Source organism: Microtus oregoni, unplaced genomic scaffold (genome assembly GCF_018167655.1).
Source record: "Microtus oregoni isolate MIOR12 unplaced genomic scaffold, Mior012 000045F_ref0000178, whole genome shotgun sequence".
NCBI lineage: Eukaryota > Metazoa > Chordata > Mammalia > Rodentia > Cricetidae > Microtus > Microtus oregoni.
In genome coordinates, this window is record NW_024543219.1 from 18,544,773 (window position 1) to 18,571,603 (window position 26,831).

The following is a 26,831-nucleotide window of genomic DNA, read 5'->3' on the forward strand; positions in this document are numbered from 1 at the left end:
CTAGCACAGTGGTTCTTGACTTTAGCAGGCATCCTCGTGACCCACGGGCTTGTTAAAGCACAGATGCAGGCCCCAGCCCTAGAGCTTCTTATCGAGGCGAGCTGGACCGAGGCCTGGAATTTATGTTTCTAATAAGTTCCCAGGTGATGCTGCCACTGCTGCCATCCTGCTGAGAACCAATGTCCTCGTGAAAACAACACCACAAGGACTAATAGTTGGGAAATTATGAGCGCAATGAGGCAGCCAGGAGTCTCCTTCCCAGTTCAGTCAACAGTCTACCTGTGCTACACAAAGCCCAGCTAACAGCCACATTCCCCAGGTCCTCCTGCCCCCTGACGACTTAAAATAGGCTGCAGCAGTCCTGCCAAGTGATAAGCTGGTGGGCGTCCAGCCTGCCTGTCCTGTGCTGGTCTTAGGAGATCTATTTCCCTTTGTTCTAGGTCGTGTCAAAGTGTCACAAGCTGCAGCTTCAATCCTGAGTATAATACAAGTTTGCCATAAAAACACAGGCGCAGATTGCCGAAGCCACAGAATGAAGGCTTTTACAATATCAATTCCACCCTTGTAAATTTAATCCAGGGTTATTTGTTACACCCAAATCTCCTTACCGTGATGTATGACTTAGTTACTGGGGTTATCACAGCCGTATCCTAAAGTTGCTTAGTACATAAAACATCTCAGCTAACAATGCAGGGAGGTTAACTCCCCCAGATAACCTGCAATCACAAGGGCTAGTGCAGATGACATCCCTCTGTCGGCTCACGGGAGCTATTGATGGTCCAATCAGTTTGTTTTGAAGGAAAAGAACAACAAAAGGCCAGTAAACTTATTCAGACTGTCAACAGGGGCTATCGGGAATGGGACTTGCAGGTAAGTAATTCTGGGTGTTTTAAGGCTATTATCAAACAGCAATGGTTGAAGGAAGAGACAGCTACTAATAACACAGAAGGCAGCCATCATAAACCACTTTATGGCAGAGCCCCCTTGTCCATAAATCCGGTGACACCCGGAGACAGCTTCAGATTTATAAAACTGCTTGTTAAGCCGGGGCAGTGCTTAATGAGAAGAGATCAGTCTACCTCAAGCCTCACATCCCTAGCTGCAGAGGGCAACTCCAATTTTTGTGACCTTCTCAAGGTGGCTGGAGGGAAAACCCAGGCCTAGAGGTGGTAAACCAGGAGGTTCTGTTGGCTGTGATATGGAAGGGGATGTGATCAGAATGGTAGGAAACCCAGCAAAGGTACTTAAATACCCACTTGTCCCCATGTGGAGACAGATTTCCTGAAAATGAGAGACCACCACCCAGAGATTATTAGGGTCCCTCTCTACTCATGTAAAATGGTAGATTTTCTTCAAGGATCCTTTTAATGACCAAGCTGAAACTGGAAGGAGGAAGGAACAACTCCATCCTTTTGTTATTATTGAAAAATCCATCTTTTTTCTCTGATATCAATGGCATTCTTATTATTAATATTTTTTATTATTATTGTTGTTATTATTGTTATTATTTGCTTAGATGTCAAAGAGAAAGGAAAGGCTTCTCTTGACCTGTCTGCTCCAGAACAATTGTCTGCTCCCCAGTAATAGCATGAGCCACAGACGGATCCCATGAGTCTCTAGGATCTGCTAGTGGGGTTGGCAGCCATATTTCTTTCACCAAAATAGTTCAAGACTCTCACAGGTTCTCAGGAGAACTGAGACACAGAGTGCTGGGTGGCTTCTCCAAGGCGTGTATGGCATTCAATGCTTCTTCATGTTATTTCCTGGCACCTCTTTACTCCCATTAACCAGGAGTTCTGCCTGGTGCCCTGCAGGCAGTCATGGATGCCCTCTCGCTGTTCAGCTTAACAGAATGGAGCAAGGTTTCCAACACAACAACCCAACTTTGCTGTCAATTGGATTACGCCACTCCATTTAATAATACTGGTTATCTCACACTGGTCAAGAGTGCTGGTCAGCTACTGAAGGTGTTTGAGTAGTAAGAGAAACCACCAAGGTTTGCATGCAGCTTCTTTGAGAGTCCAGAGCTCTTAAAGATTAAGGGGAGACATGTAAAGAAGAGCGGTCATCACGATGAAAAGTTGGAGGAGGGAATTTGCAGGGCAGAGTAGAGAGGGCTCATGTCTGGAAGTTTGAGCTGCCCTTCTGAGCCTCGGTTTCCCTCTCTGAGCCATGAAAATGGACCTCGGCCTCCTTAAAACACTACTTTGCTTGGAGTCTGTGCTCAAAGCTGACTGACAATAAATGCCTCTGTTAGGTCCCTTCCTGACACACCAGTTTGCCCAATTGCCTTGCATAACTACTCCCTCCTAAATCCAGGGAGAGGAAGACAGCCAGAAACCACCAATGAAGACCAAGACTGATGAACAAACACTGAGCAGGGCAGCTCCAGATGCTCTGAGAGACAACAATGATCTCACGCTAATGAGCCGAGGTGAGCTCACCTACAGCATTAATGAATTGGCCTGCTGACTGGAAAAGGCCAGCTGATTTGGCTCACAGGTCACCAACAGCATGTTTGAAGTCTCTGTGCAAACAATACACCCACAGGACTGTCCAAGGCTCTGTATGGAGAGGAACCAGCAATTACTGTGTGGGCTTCTGTCCCTTTGATCTCTGTGTCATGACCTTTGCTTTCTTGTGATCATCAAAGCCAAGATTGCAGATTAGCTGGGGAATGCTAGCTGGGTTATATAAGCCACAGGTTTTACAGCTCCCATTTAGTGGGAAACAGCCATGGGTGGTAGCCCAAGGTGGCCCCAGAGGCCACCGGAGGGTCCCTCCCACCTTTCTTTTGGTGGGGTGCTACAGACAGTGGGCAGGCCTCGGGGCTGCTGCCTACCAGGGAAAAAGAAAAGGCATGTATTTTAAATAATTTAAAGTTTTAAGGAATATAGAGAGACCCACTTGGGGGTGTTTGTGTCCCTGAAGGAACAGAAATTGGAAGAAAATGCATACCAGAGAGTGATGCAAAAGAATAGCCCCAAGCCTGAGAGCCCAGATTTCTTATTTGAAAGGTGACATTCAGCATTTAGTCTCTGTTGACTTTCAGCCATCAATCTTCCCGATGAAAAAGAAAAAAAAGTCAAGAAAGTGATACCATCTAGGGGTCTTGATGGGGTTTGTTTTCTCTGCCAGGTAAAGAATTAGAAGGCAGGAAATACCTGGAGCGAGACAGAGAGAGGCAGAGGAATCTTACACACAGCGAGCAGGAGCAGACAGAAGGAGCACTGGGAGATAGACTTTTATCAGGGTGAAGAGACATAAATACAGCAGCACACTGGGGAAAAGACAGGGCAGAGGAACTCAGGAGACAGCCTAGGATCTCCTTGAGGACTCACGGTTTTAAGGGTCTGTGAAGGGGGTCATTCTCACCAAGTTCCCGGTTGGTTGGTTTGAACAAAGGCAGGAAGGTTGATAGGTTCATACCTTAGGGGTGAGCATATCCTGACAAAGCTTGAATTTGCCCATAGGCTAAGAGCCATGTGGTGGGATAAAAGTCTTTGTTTGTAAGCTGACAGACTTTTCTCCGAGGTCAGGAGTATGAGGAAGAAGCTGGCCATCTTGGAATTTCACTGTTGATTATCATCTGGTCATGGCGCACTCTCTGTCTGTCTACAGGGAAATCTGTCCATCTCCTAGCCCCTTGAAGAATGACCAGAAAAGACAAACTATTCTGAGCTCCAGGTCTCCCACCCCTGACTTATTATTTTGATTTTTGATGGTATCAAAATCTGCAAGAAGCCTAAGTTCATGTCCATTCAACACTCACCCCATAATGGCAGCACTGTGTCAACACAGGGAAATATAAGTGACTTTAAAGTCCTGTGATAAGGTGACCATCGCCATGTCTCTGCCATAAGCAGTGGCAAAAGGCAAAGGGAACCCCAGACATGGTTACACTCCTACCCCAGGAAGCCCAGGGCTCTGTCCAAGCACACAGTAGTATGTCTGTGTTCACAGAGGAATGTGAGCCTGTTTTGTTGTCGGAATACATGACAAGAAAAGCCAAATGGCCACACAGAGGTTAAGAGGAAACCAAAAGGGTGGGCACTGGGGCGTGGGGAGGAAAAGATGGAAGAGACAGCACAAGATACAGAAATCTAGTCACTTCCCACCCCAGGTCTGGTTCTTGGCCACAACACAAACAAAAACTGAACCAACATCTTTGAAATCAACATCTCCCCTGAGAATGAAGCAAGGCATACTTGTTTTGATGGACGGCTGGGTGACATAAATATTACAGCACATGACCACAGAGGATGCCAATCAATTGGAAAATTTTTTCAACAGTTCTAAACGAGCCACAGGTTCTTGCTTCTGAGTGCACTCCTTTAAGGCTCCCTCTACTGCTTGCATGATTAATAGAAGAAGCATTGTCAGAAAACATACTTAAAGCGAAAACCAGTAAACTGTAGAAACATCACTCACTGTTAAGTCATTTCCTAGCAAAAAGGTCGTATAAATTCACACAGGGACTCCACTAGGATGATCTCGGGAATGGCAGAAAGAAGGTGGGCCTCACACTTGGTGGATGGCGGGCAGGAAAAGTGTTTACCCAACTTGGGGAAGGTAGCCACACCGCTTTGTATAAATGCATATGCCACAGGAACTCTGATTTCGAAAGTCATATTGGGAAACCCTACAGTTTCTCAGGGGTAAATGAATCACCTCCTAGGCTAAGGAAAGTGGGGCTGCCAAAAGACCACAGAGCTGAGCTGCATCTGGCCTGCACCCCCTTCTTCCAAATGCAGGGCTGACAACTTATCAAGCCAACAATAAAAAAAATGGATAAAATATTTAAGCACATTAGAGGACCGACCTAGCATTTCCCCCTCACGATGCAGTGAAGGTGTAACTGGGTAGGAGAGCATTGCTGTCTCTATGGTTCCTGGTTGCTGCCTTTTCTTCAAATGTGAGGAGCCAGCAGTCACTGTGTAGATGACTTATGGGGTTTCAAAGGCAATTGTGGCTAGATGTGATTTGGGCTGTGTGCAAGCTCTAGAATCCAGTCCCTCCGGGCAACACTGTCATAAATACACTAACAAACAGCCTTCCCGGCTCCATCTCTCACGTCCTGACAGCAACACAGACCTGGGGTGGGAGGACATGCTTAGGAGACCGCCCAGGTGAATCCCTAAGAAGGATTGCTCTTACAGAAAGAAAACCTCTGCGAAAGCTGTGCCGAATGACTGAGACTTGAGTGAGTCTGGATGAGAGCGGTGGCTTGCTAACTGATCTGGTACCAAAAGGGCAGTGGACCGCATGGGACTCAAAGATCCCCGTGACAACCTAGAAATACACAGTTCTAAGCAGAGCAAGTAATTCCAAACATCTCCAGTATAGTCCCCAGCCAGTTGTCCATGTTAAATATGACTTTAGGTTTGTACTGGGCTTCAGAAGACAAGGACCTCCGCCTTGCTCCCTGAGAACTGTTCTCTCAATGTGGGCAAGCCTACAGCAGTGATAGGGATGTGTATGTGGGTGCGCAGCATGGTGAGACGGTAAACCCAACGTGGATTTGCTGCAGGAAGATTCACAGACTCTGGGCTGACACAGAGTCATTAAGAACCTCTGACCTAGACAGTCACCCCAGCTTTAGAGGTCTTTCTGTCAAAATGGAACTCCATATTAGGCTTTCTATTCTCACTGCTTGTACGGTGGAGCTTAGTATTCTTTGTCAACCTGACCAGTTCCAAAATCAACAATGAAGAATTTGCTCCTCTCCTCATTTATACCCCTCAAAGCCCTATATCTGAGACCAAACAGAACAAGGCAGAAACAGAAAATTCCTCCCACTTGCTCTCCCCCTTCTAAGAAAAGAAAACAACTTCTCTATGCTTGTATTCACATACTATGTTTGGTTGCATGAATAAATGAATATATATGTGAATGTGAGTATACACACATAGATGTAGATAATACACATGCACATTTATATATATGCAATATATATATATAATGAATGCACATTTATATATGCAATATATATATGTATATATATATAATGAATGGAGCAAAAACATAAAGAAAAACATCAGAAAGTAAAGAAGAACTTTTCAAACAATGGTTTATGAAACATACTTATTAGATAAACTATTTTGGATTTGACCTTCCAAGATACATTTTAAAATTTCCTCCAAGATATGGAAGAAATCTAGGTACCTACTAAAAGATGAAAGGATAAAGAATATATATTTACAGACAACAGAGAATTTAGCCATAGTGAAGAACAAAATCATGTTGTCTGCAAGAAAATGTATAGAACTAAAGGGCATTACATAGATTAAAGAAGTCTCATGTGCTTTATCTTACATGTGGAATCTAGGATTAAATAAAACAACAAAAATACAGTCTCAAGTAGTGGTGATACCACAGCAGAAAGGAAAGTGGACAGGAGGGAGCCAGGAGATGCTCGGTACAAAGAAAGTCATTAGAGTCTGATACTATTAAAGAACAGTAGATATATAGTATATATGAAAATATAACAAAGAATCTCATTAATGTGACAATTAATATGTACTGAGAATTATAGTAAAAAGACCAATGCAATTCTAATAAACGGTGGTAAAAGAAGGTACTGTGTTTAAAGTGACCCCTTCACACATCTTGTATCAGACAACTTCATGATTAAAAGTTGAAAACAAAGTTATAGAAATCAATTAAACTTCTAAGCAATTAAACAACTCATAGTGAGAAATGAGCAATGTGTTCTGGCCAGATGGCAACTGGATTTCTCCTATCAAAAGTCACACTCAAATCTAGAATAGCATACCATGGTTGGAAATTTCTCTAGTGGAGAAAGACCTTCAAGAACAACTTTTCTTTCAAGCAGGGTTCTTATTTGTTCTGAGTCAGTATAAGAATACAAATAAAGGTCTACAAAATTAATCATGAAACTTTGAAATGAACTAAAGTAAAAAGTTCTTCTTTACAGAAGTGCACCTGAATCCCCACTTTACGTTACTTATGTCTCTGGGTTGGGCTTTTTCTTCCTTTTTTAAAATTCTTTTTCCAAATCCATAATGACTTTCAGTGTTACAATTTTGCCCTGATACACAATGATTATTCCTGCTACATTTCTTTGTAGGTCACCAGATTTTTACATAAAGCACAGTAGGACAAGTCCTTCTCAAACTATTGTCCTCTGTTCCCAACCTTTCTGGGCTGTTTCCCAAGAGCTTGTAACTTGTAAAACCTAAAATGCATATGAACTAGCCCATGAGAACGATTTCTCAGTCCCTGATCTCAGCTCCCATAAACCCAACAAAGAAAGAAAATGACTCTGTCCTTGAAAGACAACAGTTTAACACAATCTCCGGATGTCCGTGGGTACTTACAAACATTAACACAATCTCCGGATGTCCGTGGGTACTTACAAACATTGACTCTGCAGCCCACACTATCAGTGCCCAGAGGCTCCTGTTCCCTTCTGCCACTATATGAGCACTCACCTGTATCTCTTATAGTCTTCCTCATCCTTCTCCAAACTGACCAGCTCATTGGGACATGCCACATTTCCCAGCAGGCTGAGGTACTCCAGGGCTGGTGTTGCTTTAGCCAGTTGATCGAGGAGGTGCTCCAAATCGGTAATGTGCCAAAGGTTAAGGATCATGTTCGGGGGGAGGGGGGAAACAAAAGGCTTAGCAGGAAGTAGGAGGCATATGTGACAGGCTAGGCTATGGGAGTCAGTCTCCTATCACTATGACAAAAACAGGGCAATTAAGAAGAGCTCACAGTGTCTGAGGTTCCACCACCTTCCAGAAGCATCACTTTGCAGGCTACACCTTTGTGGAGCATTGTGAACTCTTATAATATAAAGCGCCCATCTAAATCATAGCACAAATATGTTTCAACTCCTAAAAACAAAAATCAATTTTCAGTCAATCATGCTAAAAGATGGAATTGTCATTCTAGCTCTCTATAGAAAACATCTCAAATATCATTATGTTATGAAACTATAAAGAAATTTGTAAGAAACAAGGTTTTGAAATGGGCATATCTAGTATAAAAAGATTTCTGTCCTTTCTAGTTAATTTAACATTTTTGATACTTGTCAACTTAATTTTTTAAATTTGCTTTGATATATTTTCATTCCAACTGAATATTGTTTTTATTCTCATACTTGTTCTCCGTATTATCTTAGTTTTGCATTGTTAAGGATCCAACTCAGGGCCTTGCCATGGCATACAGGTGTTCTGACACTGGGCTGTTCCTCTAGTCCATTAACAGCCTTCTCATGCATAATTTTATGTTATATAACCTTTGTTTTGTTGAGAGGGATCATTTTTGCTATCTAAGCTCTACACTCTAGAAAAACTGCATCTTTCCTTGGCTGGAAGACCTAGAAGGGCAGATCCCTTTTAATGTCCTGATCATGGACAATCTGGACAAAAGCATCTTCAGACTCTAAGGTGCTTCAGCTCTCCCTGCCAACGAACCCGGTGCATCTCTAGGAGTCTCTTTCACACGGGTCATGTGGTATGGTGGAAATTCCTCTGTTCTAAACCTTCCCAGCACCCTACTAAATTACAAATCAGGGTGCGCAAGCAGTTACCCACAACCACAGCACCGCCTGCAGTATGTTCTGCACCAGCCCTCCATCTTTCTTGATTCCTCCACCAGAGGAGGAGTCAGTTTTCATTGACTCCTCCTTCTCCTGGGTTAACAAGAACAAACATAGCTCCATCCTGCCTGATTGTGAGCTGAGATGGACCTTCTTAAGTCAGTTGTAAAATTAAAACAAGACAATGAGTGGCAGAAACTCTAGGGTGTCCAGCTAACCAAGACCATGGCAATGAAATGACCTGGGAGGTGCTTGGAAGGGCAGCATTGCTTCAAGCTTCCTGGTACTATGACAACTCTCCCTAGCTGGACTCTCGGAACAACTTTGGTTTCCCTCATCAAGGCTTCTCCAAAGGACTGGCATTCAGGAAAATTTGTTTTGCTGGTATCTACAGTAAGTTGTCATTGTAGAGTCCAGCTGTTGTGGCAAGGCTTGGCAGGAGTGGTTCTATATGGAGAGGTCAAGACCATGGTGGTGTCTTCCTTACAAACTTCGAGATGATGGGAAGTGAGGAGCCTCCTGGCTGGCATGCAGGTCCCATTGCACAGGAGCCAGAGTGATTTCCCAGCTGAGACTAGAACTTCCTCACCTTTGGACTCATCTCCAGGTCAAGGGAAAGGTCTTACAACCACTGGGGAATGTTAACCATGGTAAATCCTAATGTCAGACCTTTGAAGGCTAAGCACATAGTATAATGATTTATTTGCACCCCTGCATGCATATATGTATCTGAAATATTATCATGCCAAAACAAAATCTAAGAAAAATGAGGTTAAGAGTCACACAGCCAGTAAATGAAAGAGATTATATTCAAGTGTCAGTCATTCCTAGGAAGAAAAATTACTCAATTTCTAGCACAAAGGGTGAAATCAAAAGACTGAGGAATGAAGAGTTTAGTATGTTTTGGGGGAAGATCATACATCGCCATCCAGTTCTGCTATCTGTCTCAAATATTTCAGTTTAGGCTTGTGTTTTCAAAGCACTGTGGTTTTATCTTAATGTGCCAAGAAATTTGAGTTAGATGCACCAGGAAGCAACAAACATCTGTGGGTGTTAACAGAGTGGCTTCCCATAGATCATCCTGCTTCTGCTACTCACGGACACTTGAAAGTATGTATGTATTTATAAGAAACCAAGGGCCCTGAAAAAGAAAACATGCTTTCTCAAGATGATAAGAACCTGCTGTTAAAAGAGAGATTCAGGGGCTAGAGAAACGGCATGCTACTCTTGTAAGAGATGGGAGTTCAGTTCCCAGCACAGACTTCTGGTGACTGGTGGCTCACACTCACCCATAATTCCAGCTTCAGGTGACCTAAGACTCTTTGCTGCCCTGCATTGGCACCTGCGCTTACATGTACATACCCACACATAGACACACATACCCACACATAGACACACATAGACACACATGCATACCCACACATAGACACACATAGACACAATGCATACCCACACATAGACACACATGCATACCCACACATAGACACACATGCATACCCACACATAGACACACATGCATACCCACACATAGACACACATGCATACCCACACATAGACACACATGCATACCCACACATAGACACACATGCACACCCACACATAGACACACATGCATACCCATACATAGACACACAAACATACCTACACATAGACACATACGCATACACACATAAACACACATACCCACACATACATACCCACACATAGACACATATGCATACTCACACATAGATACACATGCATACCCACACAGACACACATGCATACAGAATATATTCTAAATGGGAGGTCCAGTTTTGTGACGTAACACACCGGTCTCCTTGCCATATCCCAGCTTCATAACATGGAGCTCTAATCTTTCTTCCTGTTTGCACTATGATTCGAGCTAGTCATCCCTTTAGCAGATGTGCTGACACAAATAGAAAGAAAATGAAGTATACGTTCAAATAAAGCCAGCTTCTCAAAGGGAAGGGCAGGAGAAGATAATTTAATTGTGCAAAGGTTAAACATCTATCCTCTCCCAAATTTTCAGCAGGCTCCCTACTTGGGGCTGAATATTCGGAGATCACATGATGGAGATCAACACAGAAGCTCAAGGCTGCTGGCGGACAAGCCAGGGAGAGATTGTGTGATTGGTGGGTAAGAGAGACTGAGAATACAGGCAGGGGTGGGTGTGGGTATTCTAGTCCATGGCCTCTGTTTAATTACCTAGCCACTCTACAGGGATCCAAGGAGAAGCTGTGCTGGGAATACACAGCAGAAGAGAGAGAGTAAGAGATGACCCGAGATAGCCCAGGAGGACTCTGCACTGAGGACTGAATCCGCATTGAACAAGAGATGATAGAACAAAGGCCGTGGGGGAGGGGAGCAAGAGGACCTATAGAGATGGGGATGGATGCATGCATTGGCGAACTAAAAAGACATTTTCCAGATGCTACACAGTCTGGACCCTGGAATCTCCTCTGTGAGCCAAATTCCAGAAGCCCCAGATGGGAGCAGGGTCTTGCTACATTGGCAGCTGGATCCTCTCACATGGAAGTCCCTCTTCTTGCAAAGGGTTGCTTCTCTTTGGACTTTCAGAATCGAGTGGGGTGGGGGGGGGGATTCAGAGTCAGCCTAAGTGGGGTCTAGATAAAGCCATGCCTGTGGCAATCTATGAATTTTCCAGAAGCTCACAATCTCTGAGTTTTCAAAACAAACAAACAAACAAACAAACAACAGCAAAGAGATTATTTGTCAGTAATTCCCAGATCATAGAAAGAGGTTAGAATTACAGTAAAATATAAAAGTCTAAGAAATACATTCTGCCCCTGAAGATGGTGGCTTTAGTCAAATGAGAGTGGTTTCCATGGTTTTGGTAGGATGATGTCATAGTGACTTTTGTCAACTTGACAGGAACTTAGGCATACCAGGGGAGATGGGATCTCAGTGGAGGAGTTGACGCCATCAATTGCTAATTGACATCAGGGGTGATACCATCCCTGGGCAGGTGAGCCTGGGCTGGATGAAAAGAGGAGTTGAGAAAGCCAATAAGATGCTTTATCATGAAAATAAAGTAAGATCTCACAGAGAGGAGATGCCAAGGCTGGTGTAGATGTCTACAGAAAAGACCTGTTCTTTATATGCCCACCTGGGTCATATGCACATTTCTTCTGCATTTGCCGTGCGGCTTGCTTTCATATCACGGGTAGGACTTCACAAGCACTTGGGCACCAGGGCCTGGGCCCTAGAATAATCCTTCCAAATAGTATGGTGCATACGGCCCATTAAAGACAGGCGGTTGAGCCAATGCCAGCACGGACTGCACACGTAAGAGTGAGGCTATTTTAGACTATCACTGGTTAAAAAAAAATCATGGCTGCCTGAGTGACACAAAATAAGACCATCAGACGGGCCATCCAGCTGAGCTCTGATTCCCATAGGACTGAAGTGCGGAGGACACTTGTTCTGTGCAGTGGATCATTATGCTACATGAGCTAGCTGACAGAGCCTGCATGGGGAGCATCTCATGGGGACAGCACCAGCAATACCCTTGTGTAGGACTGAGGGGTCTTCACGGCACGGAGTTTTAATCTGAAGAGGCAGGCTCAGAGTATTCGGCTAAGAGGAGGACACACACTGTTGTCTGCTTTTTCCCACCTTGCAGACTGTAACTGGATGGGGAAGCTGATTTTTGCCATGCTGCTGGTAGATCGGGAGGAAAGAAATTGCATAGCAACCTGAGCTGGACATAGCAACCTGAGGCAGATAACACTTAGTGGGGTATGTACCTACTGATGATAAGATGCTGCATAAAAGCACAGTTATATAATTGGGTTTTCAGCCAAGCAGTGACTTCCCAGGCTATTCCCTTACTCTCTTAGCATTGCCACTACGGCTCAAGGAAGTTAAGGCACAGAATAGGAAATGGACTTAACAAAAGGCAGTCTCCCAGCGCTCTGGATCCCAAGACCCACCAATCTCAGCGGTGCTGAGAATAAAGCCATCACTTGATCCAGCTTATGTCTTTAAAAATGAGGAAGAGGCTCCTGGAAGATGACTTATACTAGGCCACATGGCTACAAACCCTCTGGATACAACTGGGGCTGAACTTGAATCCAGGTCTCTATCTTGTCCGTTGTTTGACTGCAAGTTTATACTTAACCTCAGTTTCTAAGACTAGATAAATGGAAAACCTGTATACTCCTCATTGGTCCTCATAAGAATGAAAAGTAGGGTGCTTAAAGTCCCCAGCACAGTGCATGGCTTCCATGGTGGTCAGTGAGAACCTAGTGAAAATGAGTGTGTTGTTCATCCCACAAACATCTGTGGAATGCGAACCCTGCCAGGCAAAACTGTGCACAGGAAGGATCCAGAAACACCTACCAGTGGAGCTAGTATCCCAGTACCTGGTTACCCAGAACACTAGAGCTAGAGGGGTGATGGACCCTGTGCTGTTAGAGAAGTCTTCTAGTGTGTCCTCACTATAGAACCCAGGGTGGTTAGCTCCAAATTCTCATGCCAGGATGGGTAGGTACTCAACTACTCAAAGGAGGCCCTAACCTACCATGGCTCTCATAGGCCTGCCACCACGCCTAAGACTGTAACCCTAGGAATGAAGCGCTCTTTCTCCATTCTTGATTTCCAGAACTGTTCCCCAAACTTGCATCAAAACTGTTATGGAATTCTCTCCCCGGCAATTTTGTCTACTTCCCATAGCCAAGAGGACAACTATATGTTTTTCCTTTGGTTCACCTTCTTACTTAGCTTCTTTGGGATCACCAATTGTAGACTCCGTGACCCTTGTTTATGGCTAGAAACCAATTATGAGTGAGTACATCCCATATTCATCTTTTTGGGTCTGGGTTACCTCACTCAGGATAGTGTTTTCTATTTCCATCCATTTGCATGCAAAATTTGAGAAGTCATTGTTTTTTACCGCAGCGTAGTACTCTAATGTGTAGATATTCCACACTTTCTTCATCCATTATTCCACCCACTGAGACAGTGGAGCTGATCTATTGGGAGCTCACCAAGGCCAGATGGACTGTGACTGAAAAAGCATGTGATAAAACCGGACTCTCTGAGCATGGCGAACAATGAGGGCTGATGAGAAGCCAAGGACAATGGCATGGGGTTTTGAACCTACGTAATGTGCTGGCTTTGTGGTAGCCAGTTTGGATGTTCACCTTCTTAGAAATGGACGGAGGGGGGAGGATCTAGGACTTACCCCAGGGCAGGGAACCCTGACTGCTCTTTGGACTGGAGAGGGAGGGGGAGAGGAGAGGGGGGAAAGGGAAGAAGGATCGGAGGAGGGGGAGAAGGGTGGGAGGAGGGGGAGGGAAATGGGAGGCTGGGAGGAGGTGGAAACTTGTTTTTTTTTTTTCTCCTTTTCTCAATAAAAAAAATGTTTAAAAAAAAACTGTTATGGAAGCCTAAAGGACTAAGTAAGATTAGTGGCATTACCCATGCCTGGCCACCAGAGGTCGCCCTCCCACACAAGCCCAGGCAAACAGAAGCCGCTTTTCCTCCCAGGCACCCGTGACATTATTTTCTTTCTCTATTTTATCTATTAAAAAGATTTCCTCGCAGCCATAACTTAGATCTCTACACTAAAATGGAGCAACAGGAAGATATAACGGTGCATTTCATTTATGAATGACCTATAATAAATTACTCTGAAGTGTCTTGAGCACCAGAAGACAGAACGCTTTGTCTGCCCACCGACTGTATTTCACATACTTTAATTTAGCTGACACATAAAACTCATTTGACATTTTGCAGGTATTTTTGCGGAGAAGGGTTTGGGGATGGCAGAACGGGACCCCTTTGGGGCTGGACTGCCATGGGGTACTGCAGGGACCTGGCATGCTGGGTGCCAAAAAGGATATTTGGTTCTTGTTGAGGGTTAAGGTGTGCAAGTGGGGTAACCGTGGCAACACGAGGTCGTCACCGAGTAGATTGTTGTCTAAGATGAGTTCCTCCAGGCTTCTGAATGCGCTCAGTCCTTCCAGTGACCTGCAATGACAAAGGCAAGGGGGAAAACGATCCTGCAGTAAATCAGAGAGGCCATTATGAGCTGAAATAAATATTTTAACCTTCCCTTTCAGAACTGGGAATAGTTTGGGCTTGGTGCCTGTCAGCGGAGTGAATGACAAGAATTAGTAGCAGGGAGCCGGGGTGGGGGTGGAGGGGGAGAAGGGGGCCCCCGCTGGCACTCACTGCATCCTTCACGAATTGCCAACATGAAGGATGAGGGTCACTTATTGAGAAGCCAGGATCCAAAACAAAGGGCTTCAGATACGGCCTGCAGGATAAATTTGTCAATGTCTTGTGCCTTCAGGCACCCAGCCTGGGCTGACCCTAACCTCCATTCCCAAGATAAATAACTCTGTCACAGTTCACCTTCATTCCCTGGACACAAATTTAAGCTGTCATCCATCATTCCTGCCTAGAAATCTCATACCCCTCTTACAATAATAAATATAACTTCAAGTATCGTTTCTTCGCAGTTCTCCTCTGTCGGGGAAGCAGCCAGGAAGGGGCTTTTCTCTCCCTCGCATCCTTGCATCCCTAGGCTCCTTTTTCCCCTTCTCCATTTTTTTTAAAAAACTAATCACTGAATTTGCTCCTGCCTAGCATCCCATGGCTGCCTGACAGGGAGGAATTACATAATCACTCCAGGCCAACAGAAAGCTTTTTCTTCTTTCAGGATTTCTTTTTACTTGGTCTTGGTTTTGTGTGAGGACAGAAGCCTGGGGGAACTCCTGCTTCAAAGCCCAGGGTCTCAACTTCTACTTTACGGAACGTGGACTTGTTATCTCTTTAAGCATGGAATATAGCAATGTAGATTTTCAGGCAGTAAATAAAAAGGATTAGGCATCAGGTTCAAAGACAAAAATGCTGTGACCGAAAGGGAAGGTGGACCTGTTTACCTGCGTAGTCTGACATGAGCTCTTCACTAAGGGACGCCTGTGATGTCTGGGGTGGTGCACAGTACGGGGCAGTTGTGAACAAATGCTTGCCCAGGCACACACAAATGTTAATTAAAGCAAGCTGAAAGTCCCAGGGCTCGCACAGACTCCCAGCTTCTTCACCTGCCAGGCCCAGGAGATGTGCTGAGTTTGCACCAGCAGAGCCGGCAGAGCCATGGAGTCCGAGAAGGGAAGACCCGACACACATTCAGTCCCTGGCTACTCTATAAAGTACAGCAGATCAGGGTGGCACCAGTCAGCGCACTGGCTGTTACTAATTGCAGCAATACTAAGACCCTGTCACCTTGAGCGTGTGTGTGCTGGGTGCACCCCAGGCAGCGACATGCAGCATGGGAGCTTTCCCCCAGGTGTCATGGCTCCCTGGTGGGCTTTCTGATAGAAGGCCTACAAAACGAAGGGTGGGGGACTGAGAGTGGGGGTCCTATCCTTGAGATATGTAAGCGAATGCTCATTAAATCCACTGGATCCAGAGCTCATGCCCATCTCCATGTCCTGTGTCTAACAGACCTTCGTGCGGTGCTATCAGCTGCCAGGGCCAACACAAAACCATAAACAGGTGTGTACTTCTGTGTAAGAATTATCCTATTTCATAGGCTTCTGGGAGGCAAAATAACAACAACAAGAAATAAACGAACAGAAATAAAAACCTCCATCCTTTTGAGGGGTTAGGAGTGGGCTATGGGATTGGCTTCGGCTTCTCCGACTGCTTGCGACCTGAACCGGGTACTGAAAGCCTGTCTCCTAGCTCAGCGGATTTCAGGAAGACTAGGGGGACATTTGTGCCAAACTGCCTCATGCTCCCCTCCACTCCAAACACTGACTGTGTTCCCAGTCGGTGCTGCCTCCTCCTGTGGTCCATTGGCTTATCAGAAGCTGTGATCTGAGCTGTGGGGAGGGAGACTGAGAGAGTGGGCCGATCAACAAATCCAGTGTGCAGGGAATTTGTTAGCTTTCTGAAGTCCCTGTCTGTTTGTTGCTCTTGTTGTTACTTTTGTTGTTGTTAGTTTCTTGTTGTTTTTGTTTGTCTGTTTGCATCTGGTTCCCATATATCCTTATGTAGCCAAGGATGACCTTGAACTTCTGACCCTCCTGCTTAGACCAACCCACTATTGGAGTTATGGGCATGTTTCACCAGGTCTGATTGCTGGGTTTCTGGGGATCAGGTACCGAATATAAAATCAAATTCTCTACCAAAAGAGTTATGAGCCCCTTTCTCCATGGGAGTCAGTGAGCCAAGAACATTAACCACAAGGGCTTCAGGGCCAGGTCTCTGTTTGCCACCTGGGGAGTGGAGCTCCACCCCACCCTCCATCAGGAAGCCTTCTGGGCAACTAATAAGTTCTTTGTGCACCAGCATCAGATGGGCTCTGGTCAAAGGCAACATTCAGATACATACTGTTCCAAGTTACGTTATGCAAATATTGTATTTTTATCATGAGATTCAGCAAAGAGCTGACAACAGGCAAGCAGAGAAAAGCTCCCTTCCCAGACTGTTTCTGAGGAAGCGGAAAACAAAATGACACAGCATGAAGAAAGACAACGCCAAGGCCAGTGCACCACAAGGGTACAGGCCCCACCAAGGCAGCCTCTCTCCCCACAACCCAGGCTGTATGGGAGGGAGGGCTCAGCGAAGAGTCCCCCCAAATCTCCTGTCTCTCGTCTGGTTGCCAGATTCCTTCTTCTCCCTGTAATGTCATCGGTGCTCAGTAAAAGGAGAGCTGTTCTGTACAGGAGGGTGGTGATAAATCAAGTCCTGTCCTCATCATTTCTGTCGGCTCTGCCAAGTAGGGGGCTGAGGGACTGGAGGCAGGAGGCTCCCAATGCCATGAAGGAGAGGCACCAGGGAGAGAATTTGCGGCATTCCCACGGCGCATTGGAAGCCAGCAGAAAAGGGTTACTCTTTTGACTTTGAAATTTTTCCTTTGACTTGTTATTGTTGCTTTCCAAAAGAAGTGATTGGGAAGGAGTTTCTTGCAATAATGTTTGTGTTCATATCCTGCATACCAGATTCACCGTTGTAGAAAAATGACAAGGTTAAAAATAATAGGTTGTCAAAGTCCGGGCACAGTACTTGCTTTCCTGGGATGATACTGGTAGCTTACAGGGAAGATGGTAATGTGGTCTAAGCTAACATGCAGACTGCAAAATGCACCCTCCAAAGTGAGAGAGAGAGACTCATGGATAGTTGATGTCACCGCAGGGTGATTCCCTGCGTGGAAGCTGCAGTGCCTGAGAGGTGTGGGCTGGAAGCCGGAGGGAGTCACGGAGTTCTTACTCCACTGGGAGAAACTAGTAGAGAGTATGGAGGCACCCCACTCAGGGCGTGGGGACCCAGGTGGGACCACTCCAGGGCAGGGGGTTTGTTCTGCAAAGCTCATCAGAACCTCCAGATCAGGATGCAGGCTGCATCCTTCCCTGCACTAGTGGGAAAGCTGCTTTGACCACACCCATAGGTACCATCTTGGCCATCCTGCTCACTAGGCTTTCTCGGGAGCTTGTGGTTGTCTTGGGAAGAGTCCTAGTGCCTTCTCCAAAGTCACATCAATATGACAAAAACATCAAAATGTGTTTGGCTCTAGTGGAGTCAAACAGAGGGAACTTTTAAGTTTCCACTGTAATTAACCCTATCCTCGTTAAGATAATTATGATCAAGCTTCCTGTCACAGTTAATATCCCACTATCATTGCCCGTGGCCCTCACAATGCCCTCATTAGCCTATAGAAACAGTGGCGCTAAAGAGGCAGCTTTGCCTGCTCAGGCTAGACCCACGGCTGGAGGCTGACACAGGGCTGTGGGTATGGCAGCACTTTCCTGATCTCTTCATTACTGAGTGGATGCAAACTCAGCCTCCTCATTCTGTCCTTGGAAACTGGCCCCTTGTGAGGATGGTAATAAGAAGGCCAGGAGCAGAAGGCAGGGAAAGCAGTGTCTGACCTAGACAGTGATGCCCACTCCCCCATCCCCACTGCCCTCAGCCAGCACATAACCAGCAGAACACGACACCATAAAAGTCACCAGAGATCACTTCTGCAAACTCCTGGTGTCTTGTCAGCTTACAGGCTCTGTCAAGGATTAGGTCTCTCTTCTCTCAGCTGCCTGTCTAAACCGGTAGTGACATTTGTGCCTGGCCCAGAAAGGGCAATGCATAGGGGGGACAGCTCGCCATAGATCTATGTGACAAGTACCATTTCTCTGGCTTTATCCTTCACCAGAATCATGATATTCTCAAATCAAGCTGGGAAGCAGCACCTCCACTCACACCTTTACCTGTCCCTACACCACATTCATCTGAACATCCAAACCTACATTGGTGGAGCCAGAGTGGAAAGGCTATGGACATGCCAAGGGCCTAGCCCATATGCCCCAAACCTATCAACCACCCATGTCAACTGCCTTATCTTAAGGACTTGACCTTGTCTTCCCAGAACTCATTCTGCCCAGCACCCAGCTAAAGAAGGGATGTCAGTGTGATTTCCACTCCCCTGGATAGCTGTCAGGTTCACAGCGGACTCAGAGCCGACTCAGAGCCAACTCCTGAGCCTATGCGGCTGCTTAGCAAAGAGCTACAAATCTAATAGAGTAACCCAGAGAAGGCCGTGGAGCAGGCAGGAGCTAGTGCGGCGAGCTGCCAGTGACGAGAGGGTAGTCCTTGTGTGGATCCCTGTCTTTAGCAGTGGAGAAGTGTTTGGGGGCAGAAAGAGTAAAGAGCATAGAGCATGTGCAGGTAACTATTCCATGCCTGGGACAAAATAAATTTGAATATCTCCTTACCATCTGGTAGACAGGCTCACCTCTGAGACCCTCCCTATTAGCTGACACTCTCAGACCTGTCCCTCCACTGGCCTTCATAATCTTTATAATTTAGCAGCTAGGTCACTGATACTCAGCAACCACAGCATGAGGCCAACACGGGGCAGCCACAGGCCAGTGTCTGCTCTAATTGGCCAGTGCAGTGGTTAAAGGGTTTAAGTGCTATCTCTGACGGCAGGAATAACAATTTGGTACTGTTTTATTTGCACACCTGGCATGCAGTGGCTATTAGAGAAGTCAGAAAATGAACTTCCCATAGAGACCCTGGCCAAAGCTACAAGGACAGGACAGACTGTACAGAGCTCACCCAAAGGAAATGAGGACAGAAAGAGGGGACTGGGAAGCAGTGACGTGACTGGTCAAGTTTCAGTCAAGGGGCACAGCACCAGCATGTCACCTAGGTCTGACAGGGGTATTCTATCTGCTATATGACTCTCATTGTATCCTGTTTGAGTTGCTTCATGAATGTATGGATTGACAGATAGGTAATAAATTGAGAGAAATGATTGATAAGGATAGGTAGATAGATGATAGACTACTATATTTAATAAAGTATATATCATCATTTATCATTCTATATGTTTGGCTTTATAATTTTTCTGGTTTTGTGCCATTCAGGTCACAAAGCTACACACACACACACACACACACGTAATAATCTGAATCAATTACTATATAACACGCATATAAGAAACAGGAGGTAGCAGAAGCTATATACTTCATAAAATAGGGTATATTAACAGCAACGGCAGTGCAGAACATGGGATTAAGGTCAAGTATAAAGTCCTGTGGGACATCCTTTATGATGCATAAAATAAAATTCATTACTAGGAAGAGTGATCCAAAGCCAACACTAGTTCAGAAAGCCAATAAAACTAACTAGATGTGTAAGTTTGGTGCTTCTAAGAATACTAAGGTATCTTTCAAATATGGCGCCCGAAAGCCACAGGGAATGAGTAAGAGTCAGAGCCGAGAACAGGGCTGTCACGTTCTGGTACTTGAAAGGAGAAGTAAGCAGGTAGATTCTCCAATCTTGGGCTCTCTAGGCTACACATTAACCTATCTGGGGTTCTGGTCCTCTACCTCTGAGGAAATGATGTTTGCTTGCCTTAGGACATGATGGATAACGTATCTGATATCCCATTGTGTTGACCTCCTTGCTCTTGCCACCTGGAAGCTCGGAACTAGATTCTAAGGGACCCACCTACTAAAAGGTAATCACTTGTGACCTCTACTATCTGCTTTCTAATATCATTCTTCAGGATTATAGTTTTATAGCCTTTGATACTTTATTTACCTAGGCAACATGTTGAAATTGAATTAACTCTAATAGTTCAAACGTTTTGCTGATAAAAGGGACCCTATTAAGAACACAGTATTTCATGTATTATCACACAGTTACTGTGGCCGGGCGTAGGGGACAGGGTGAGGATTCTGTAAGACCAGCTTTTCAGGAGACATTTGACAAGGAATGAAGATGAATCATAGTGTGTCCAGATTCAAATGGCTCTGAAAAAGCTTTTAACAATATCCTGTAGCAGGAAGACAACAGGTCAGTTGGAAAATGACAACTTTAGGCAAATTCACAAGTGGTTCAAACTGAGCTGGGCATGGGCACACAGTTGTAGCACAAGCCTGCACTACCTTCCTTGGTTGCCTAGTGAGTTTGCAGCCAGCCTGGACTACACAGGACCCTGTCTCAAAGGGCAGAAACAAAGGAAATCCTAGAGAGTACCTGGGTGGCTCAGACTGCAGTAGAGGCAGATTCTAAAAGCTTTGGCTTCCTTCCGTCCTTCCTTCCTTCCTTCCTTCATTCCTTCCTTCCTCTTTTTTTGCCTCTATCTCACTTTATTTGGCCATTGACTTGCTTTAGGACATATTTAACACACTTGTGAATGTGAAGACCCTGGAGAGATATTAAGAAAGACACACTGAGCTGGTGAGATGGTTCCGTGGTTAAGAACACTGACTGCTCTTCCTGAGGACCCAGGTTCAGTTCCCAGCACCCACATGGTGGCTCACATGTGGTTCACTGGACCTCCAATCTAGGGAATCTCATGTCCTTTTCTGGCCTCTGTGGGCATTGCACACAGACATATATGCAGGCAAATGCCCACCCATAAAATAAAATTAATCTTTTGAAAAAGGAAAGATGCATTAGGTTGCATGTTGGCTATGTTAGAAATAACCACTGTCCCAGTCCAATCAGGTGAACTGCCAGTGCTCATTCAGTTACAGATTTAAACGCCAACAACCAAAACCTATACCTTTAAAAATCAAAAGGCAAACAAAAGTTGATCAGTACCTATGGCCTCTCTAACAAGCCTAGGCTCAAGAGCATCAATGAATCAAAACAGAAAAGCTAAATTTCTAGTTCAAAGGTGTTTAAAATTAAATTTGAACAGAAAATTAATAAATAATGGAAGGGTGGCAGAACATTTTACCCTCACAGGTACATTTTCACAAATCAAAACAATCTCATATTGTTGTCTTAAGTTTGCACAGGCCTTTGTGAAAGGTTCTAGAACACAGACAATACAATACTGGAGGTACAGCGGGGTTGGTATCACCTTTCTAGACACTAATTCTTGTTAAAATTCTTAAAAGTGATTGTTCCGGCCCTAATAATCGATACACCAAATATCAAAGATGTATGCATGGCATGCGTGCAAAGAAGTTCACTACGTCTTCATTATCAATATCATTATCATTACTGTGCTTTTGTGTGTGTGCATGTGGTGTGTGTGTGTGTGTGTGTGTGTGTGTGTGTGTGTGTCTCATTCCTCCTGAGCTGTCCATCTTGTTTGTTGTGACAAGGCCTAGCATGGGTACATGCGGCTTCCCAATTCCATTAAGTTGCCTACTTTGTGCCTCCACAAGGGGGTCACAAGTGCAAACCACTCTGCCCGGGCTTTGTCATGTGAGTGCTAAGGACTGAAGGCAGGTCCTCATGCCTTAACAAGCACTTTCCCGATTCTCTCTCTCTCTCTCTCTCTCTCTCTCTCTCTCTCTCTCCTCTCTCTCTCTTTCTGCGTCTGTCTTTCTGTCTCTGTCTCTCTCTTTCTCTCTCCCCTCCCCACCTCTCATTCCTTAACCCCTCCCCACCTGCCACCTTTTTGTATATCTTTTGTTATAACATATTGCCATGCAATCCACTCTAACTTGAAGCTCAGAATCTTGCTGCCTCTGCCTGGAACTGCAGGTATGTGCCAGCCTGCTTGGCTTTATAGTATTATTTATAACAACCTAAGCAACATAACCATCCAACAACAGAGAGATGATGAAAAATGGCCCAGTACATCTGAATAATTAAATATCACACAGCAATTAAAAATTTTACAGATAGATATCTAATGATCCAGTAGAATTTCATGCTATATATTTACATACCTAGAATTAAATTACAAGAACTGTGCTATACACAGCAATAGCTCATGCATGGAAATTAAAAGCTATTCATAGGCTCTTCGCCATTTTCCACACAAATGTTACCTGTGCCATGTTTCTGTGAATACTTTCTTCCATGTTAAGAGTCATCAAAGTAGTGTTTATTAACTGTTTCTCATTTATAAACTGCTATTAATGTGCAATTTAATATACAAAGACTTGATAATTCAGCATCATGCAAATTCAATTGAATGCATATATTTGTACTCAGAGTTTGAGTTCCAGAAAAACCTCAGAGTTTCCATCTCCCAACCCCCCACCCACCTATCACGGAAGATAACTAACATCCAGGGAGGTAAAATAGTTTAGCTTAAGTCTTGCATGATGATCAAGCCACATCTAGAAGCTTTGAGTGTCCATCCAGTGCAGCCTCAACTATGCATGACTGTCTGTGAGACTGAACAACACATAGCTGTGGTTCACAAATGAGAAGTCACCCCGTGCCTCGACCTTTCCCTAAACAATTTGAGTGTTGGGGTGTAATCCTGTCATAATTAGCAACTCAGGGTTGTTTCCAGTTCTTCTGCTTTTTAATCTGCTCCTGGATTTTTCTATATCCCCTAGAATAAACAGCTCCTGAGCCTTCACGTGCCCTTTATGAGGCTGAGGACAATACAGGGTGGAGTGAAGTTGAAGTTCATCATCTGATTGTGTGTTGATAAGCATGCCCTTCATCAAAGTGCTCACCAGCTTGCAAAACAAGATGCATTTAGTGACGTCTTTTTGGCCTCTTCTTTGCAAGTCTCTGGGATACAAAGGCGACTGTGGCATGGTCCTCTGTTCTGAGAGGTAACTGCTTGTACACTGAGACATAGTTATCAGGTAACACAGGGTCAAAAATTAAGCTCAAATGACAGATGCTACTTTAATGAGGCTCATGTTTTTGAACACTTGGCGTCCAGCAGGTGGAACTATTCGTGGAAACTGGAAGGTTTAGGAGATAGAGATTTCATATAGGAAGTATGTCACTAGGGCATCTGTGGTTTGGCCACACTTACTATTCATGCCCTGCTTCCTGACTACAGGTGCAATGTGACAGCAGTCCTTACGCTGCAGACACCTGTCTTCCTTACAACAATGGGCTATATCTCTTTGGAGATGGAATCCAAAATAAACCCTCACTCCCTTAAGTCACTCTGGTCAGGCATTTTTGTTACAGCAGCATGTAAAGTCACTAAGAGGGTGAGGCTAACCATGGCTTGAGCTAGGCGTCAGCTGCATCTCAATTCCAGTGAATTCTAGCTTTTCATTATCTACCTACATGTTCATCCACACATGGCTGAGGCTGGAGAGGCATAGGAAAAAAAAAAGATAATTAGATCCTGACACTCAGAAAATCCCTAGCCTGAAAATTTGGTCTATCACCAAAAGTGATGTATATGGTACCCACTCGCATCATGCGAAGAATTCGTATCCTACATGAGAAGACATACAAGCTACATGAGTCACAGAGTCTACTCCAGTTGAGTTTACCATCTGTGGAAGAGTGAACAAATGGGGCTAGAAGTGAGGAGAGAGCAAGCAGGAAAGCAGGCTGCTAAGCAATGTAGACAAGAGCAGTGTTGGAAGCTAAGAGAGATGAGGGCTGTAAAGGGTCCTCCCTTTTATTGTCCACCACTGCTCTGCTTTCCTGAATTATCTCATCTAATCAGCCCTTCAAGACAGAGTTGAGGTTGCAGACATTCTCCCTAGATGAATACCGCTCTCTGTGTCCTGTCCCTGTCCCTCTCCCCCTCTAAGCTCTCCTCCCAGGTCTAAGGAAACCTTCCCCGTCTCTCTACCGCCAGTGACAGCATTTAGGCCTGAGCCTTGACTATGTCTCTAAAAATTATTTTGATTCACGGTTTGAGATTTTACAAAACCACACAGCCCGCATGAAGCCTGTGGCTTCAGGATCTTGTTTGTTTTTAAGAGTCCGAGGAGTGAATTTGTGTGGTGGGTCCTATAAATGGAGGTTTTCTTTGCTGGGGAGATGTGGGGGAGCAGACACGGTGAGCCGCAGCCGCGGTATGCTTGCACGTCGCCATGGGGCGGAAGGCACTGCTGGTTAGGGAGGCTCCCATGGCCATTGGGCAAACACAAGCTGAGCCAAGAACACAGTGCTTCAACCTCATGAACAGTTTGCTTGAAAGATAACAGTGTCTCTTCCACACAAGCCTTTCACCACCTTATAGAAAGAGATTTTTTCAAATTCAACAGATGGTGTCTACTCACTGCAAACCAACCAGAAAAGAAGACATTGCCATGTCTGGGCCTCCTGGTCCCAGGATCCAAGAGGGCCCTAGCCAAATGCTTTCTTTAAAGATCGGTTCCCCATAGGCCAGGCACCCTTGAATGGAATTAAGCCAGCAAAAACGTGCTAGATGTTGACTCTTAGGTCTCAGGGGACTGAAAAGGGTGAAAACATGTTTTTAGGCCCAGACTACAAGATAGCTTTTTATGAGTGAAGGAGAGAGGGCTCTGGGACATCTCAACCTCTCAAAGGGCTTGTATGAAAGCCACATTCTCTCCCCAAGACAGCTCCAGCTCTGTGCCTCAGAAAACCACCCAAGGAACAAGTCAGTGAGATGAGCTTCCCACCTCACACATCATGGGCACCCTATCCCTGACAGCACCGTGGAGAGCAGCAATGAGTCCATGAACTAGAGTCTCTCTAGGCTGCACCCAGGTCCCCACCTCCTCTGCCAACTGTTACTGAAGACAAAAGGCCATCAGGGTGGTTTTCACAGCAACATACGGTTCTTGTAGGCTGTCTCTTGTCAACTCAGTAAAGTCAACTGCGAAGATGAGGACATGCATAGGAAGACTGGACTCTGGGGACACGAACCTTGTTTCCAAGCCCTCATAAGCATAGTCTGTTCATAGAAACATTGTTTAAAATGAAATTTGCATATCTTATTTTAAAAAGAAAAACTTGTTATCTCAAAAGAGCCAGTAGCTAATCATCCCAAAGATTATAGATATGCGTTATACATTATATGATTGCTGCAAGAACCTCTATTTAAAGAACCATCAAAAACCTGATTTACATCTGCCTTAGTCGTCATCTTACCACAATGCTTTTTTCAAATCATTTCTGACCCTGCACCCTTTGGGTTCATTTTCCACATCTGCAATTGGGACAGCAACATTACTTTGGATGTCCCTCCAACCTCCAACATCTTACATTCCAAAGTAAATAATAGGAATAAACATCACAACCCAAAGTTTCATTACTGATTCAATAATTCCGCCATTAAGTACCAAGTTCAACTTCTTGATAGCCCAAAACCTAGGGGCTTCAGGTCAAAGTAGGTGCCAAGCCTTCAAGTATTAAATCTAATTAATAAAAAGATCTTGGGGGAACAGGAAATTTGAGGTAATGAAACTCATCCCCCTCCCATTTCGCCCCATCTTTCATAGCAACCTAAATTAGAAGGTGACGGGCAAAGTGACATACTTCTCAGAAGGCAAGAGAAAAGTATTTGATGAATTGACCATTGTTCCAGAACTTATGGACACTGTATGTGCATAATGACCAAACTTACTGTTCACACAGATCACTGCCAAGATGAGAAACCATAATGAATGGACCTCAGGATACCCTGCACAGAGGGATCTTTAATTTGACTAGTTGTAATAAAATTAATTCTTCAAAATGAGAAGCTGGATGAAGGAAGAAGATGGTGATTTGGACAGATCAGAAAGGCTGGGGATGACATGGGCACGGAACAGATATTAACGGTTGGTTTTCCATTGGTTATATCAGTCAAGTAAGTGGAAGAATGAAGTTGAGTTTCCTCTACTCTATACCTTATTAAAGTGCCTGTATGTGCTCTGCATTCAATAGACACACTTGAGATACTGAGATGAAATGGCCAGGCATCCTAATAAACAACAAATGGGTTTTCATGAGTTTCTATTCTTCCTTCTAAGACTGTTTACTGAATATGCCTTCCCCAGAGCCAGGGAGAATGCAAAGAATTTTCTCTCAGCCTATGGAGGCTGCAAAACACTGAGTTCTCCTGGGCTAGGCTACTCTAACAAAACAGGGC

At 44.7% G+C, this 26,831-nt stretch overlaps 1 protein-coding gene across 1 annotated transcript in view; it reads right to left on the minus strand.

The window, feature by feature from the left end:
• The window catches only part of Lrmda (leucine rich melanocyte differentiation associated), a 1,010,022-nt gene that overhangs the window by 419,465 nt on the left and 563,726 nt on the right, over positions 1 to 26,831 (minus strand). The window contains exons 3-4 of the mRNA XM_041634087.1: positions 14,437 to 14,563; positions 7,455 to 7,594 (exon numbers count right to left, since the gene is read on the minus strand). Of these exons, the coding sequence (XP_041490021.1) occupies positions 7,455 to 7,594; positions 14,437 to 14,563 (267 nt within the window). The remainder of the gene's footprint in view (positions 1 to 7,454; positions 7,595 to 14,436; positions 14,564 to 26,831) is intronic.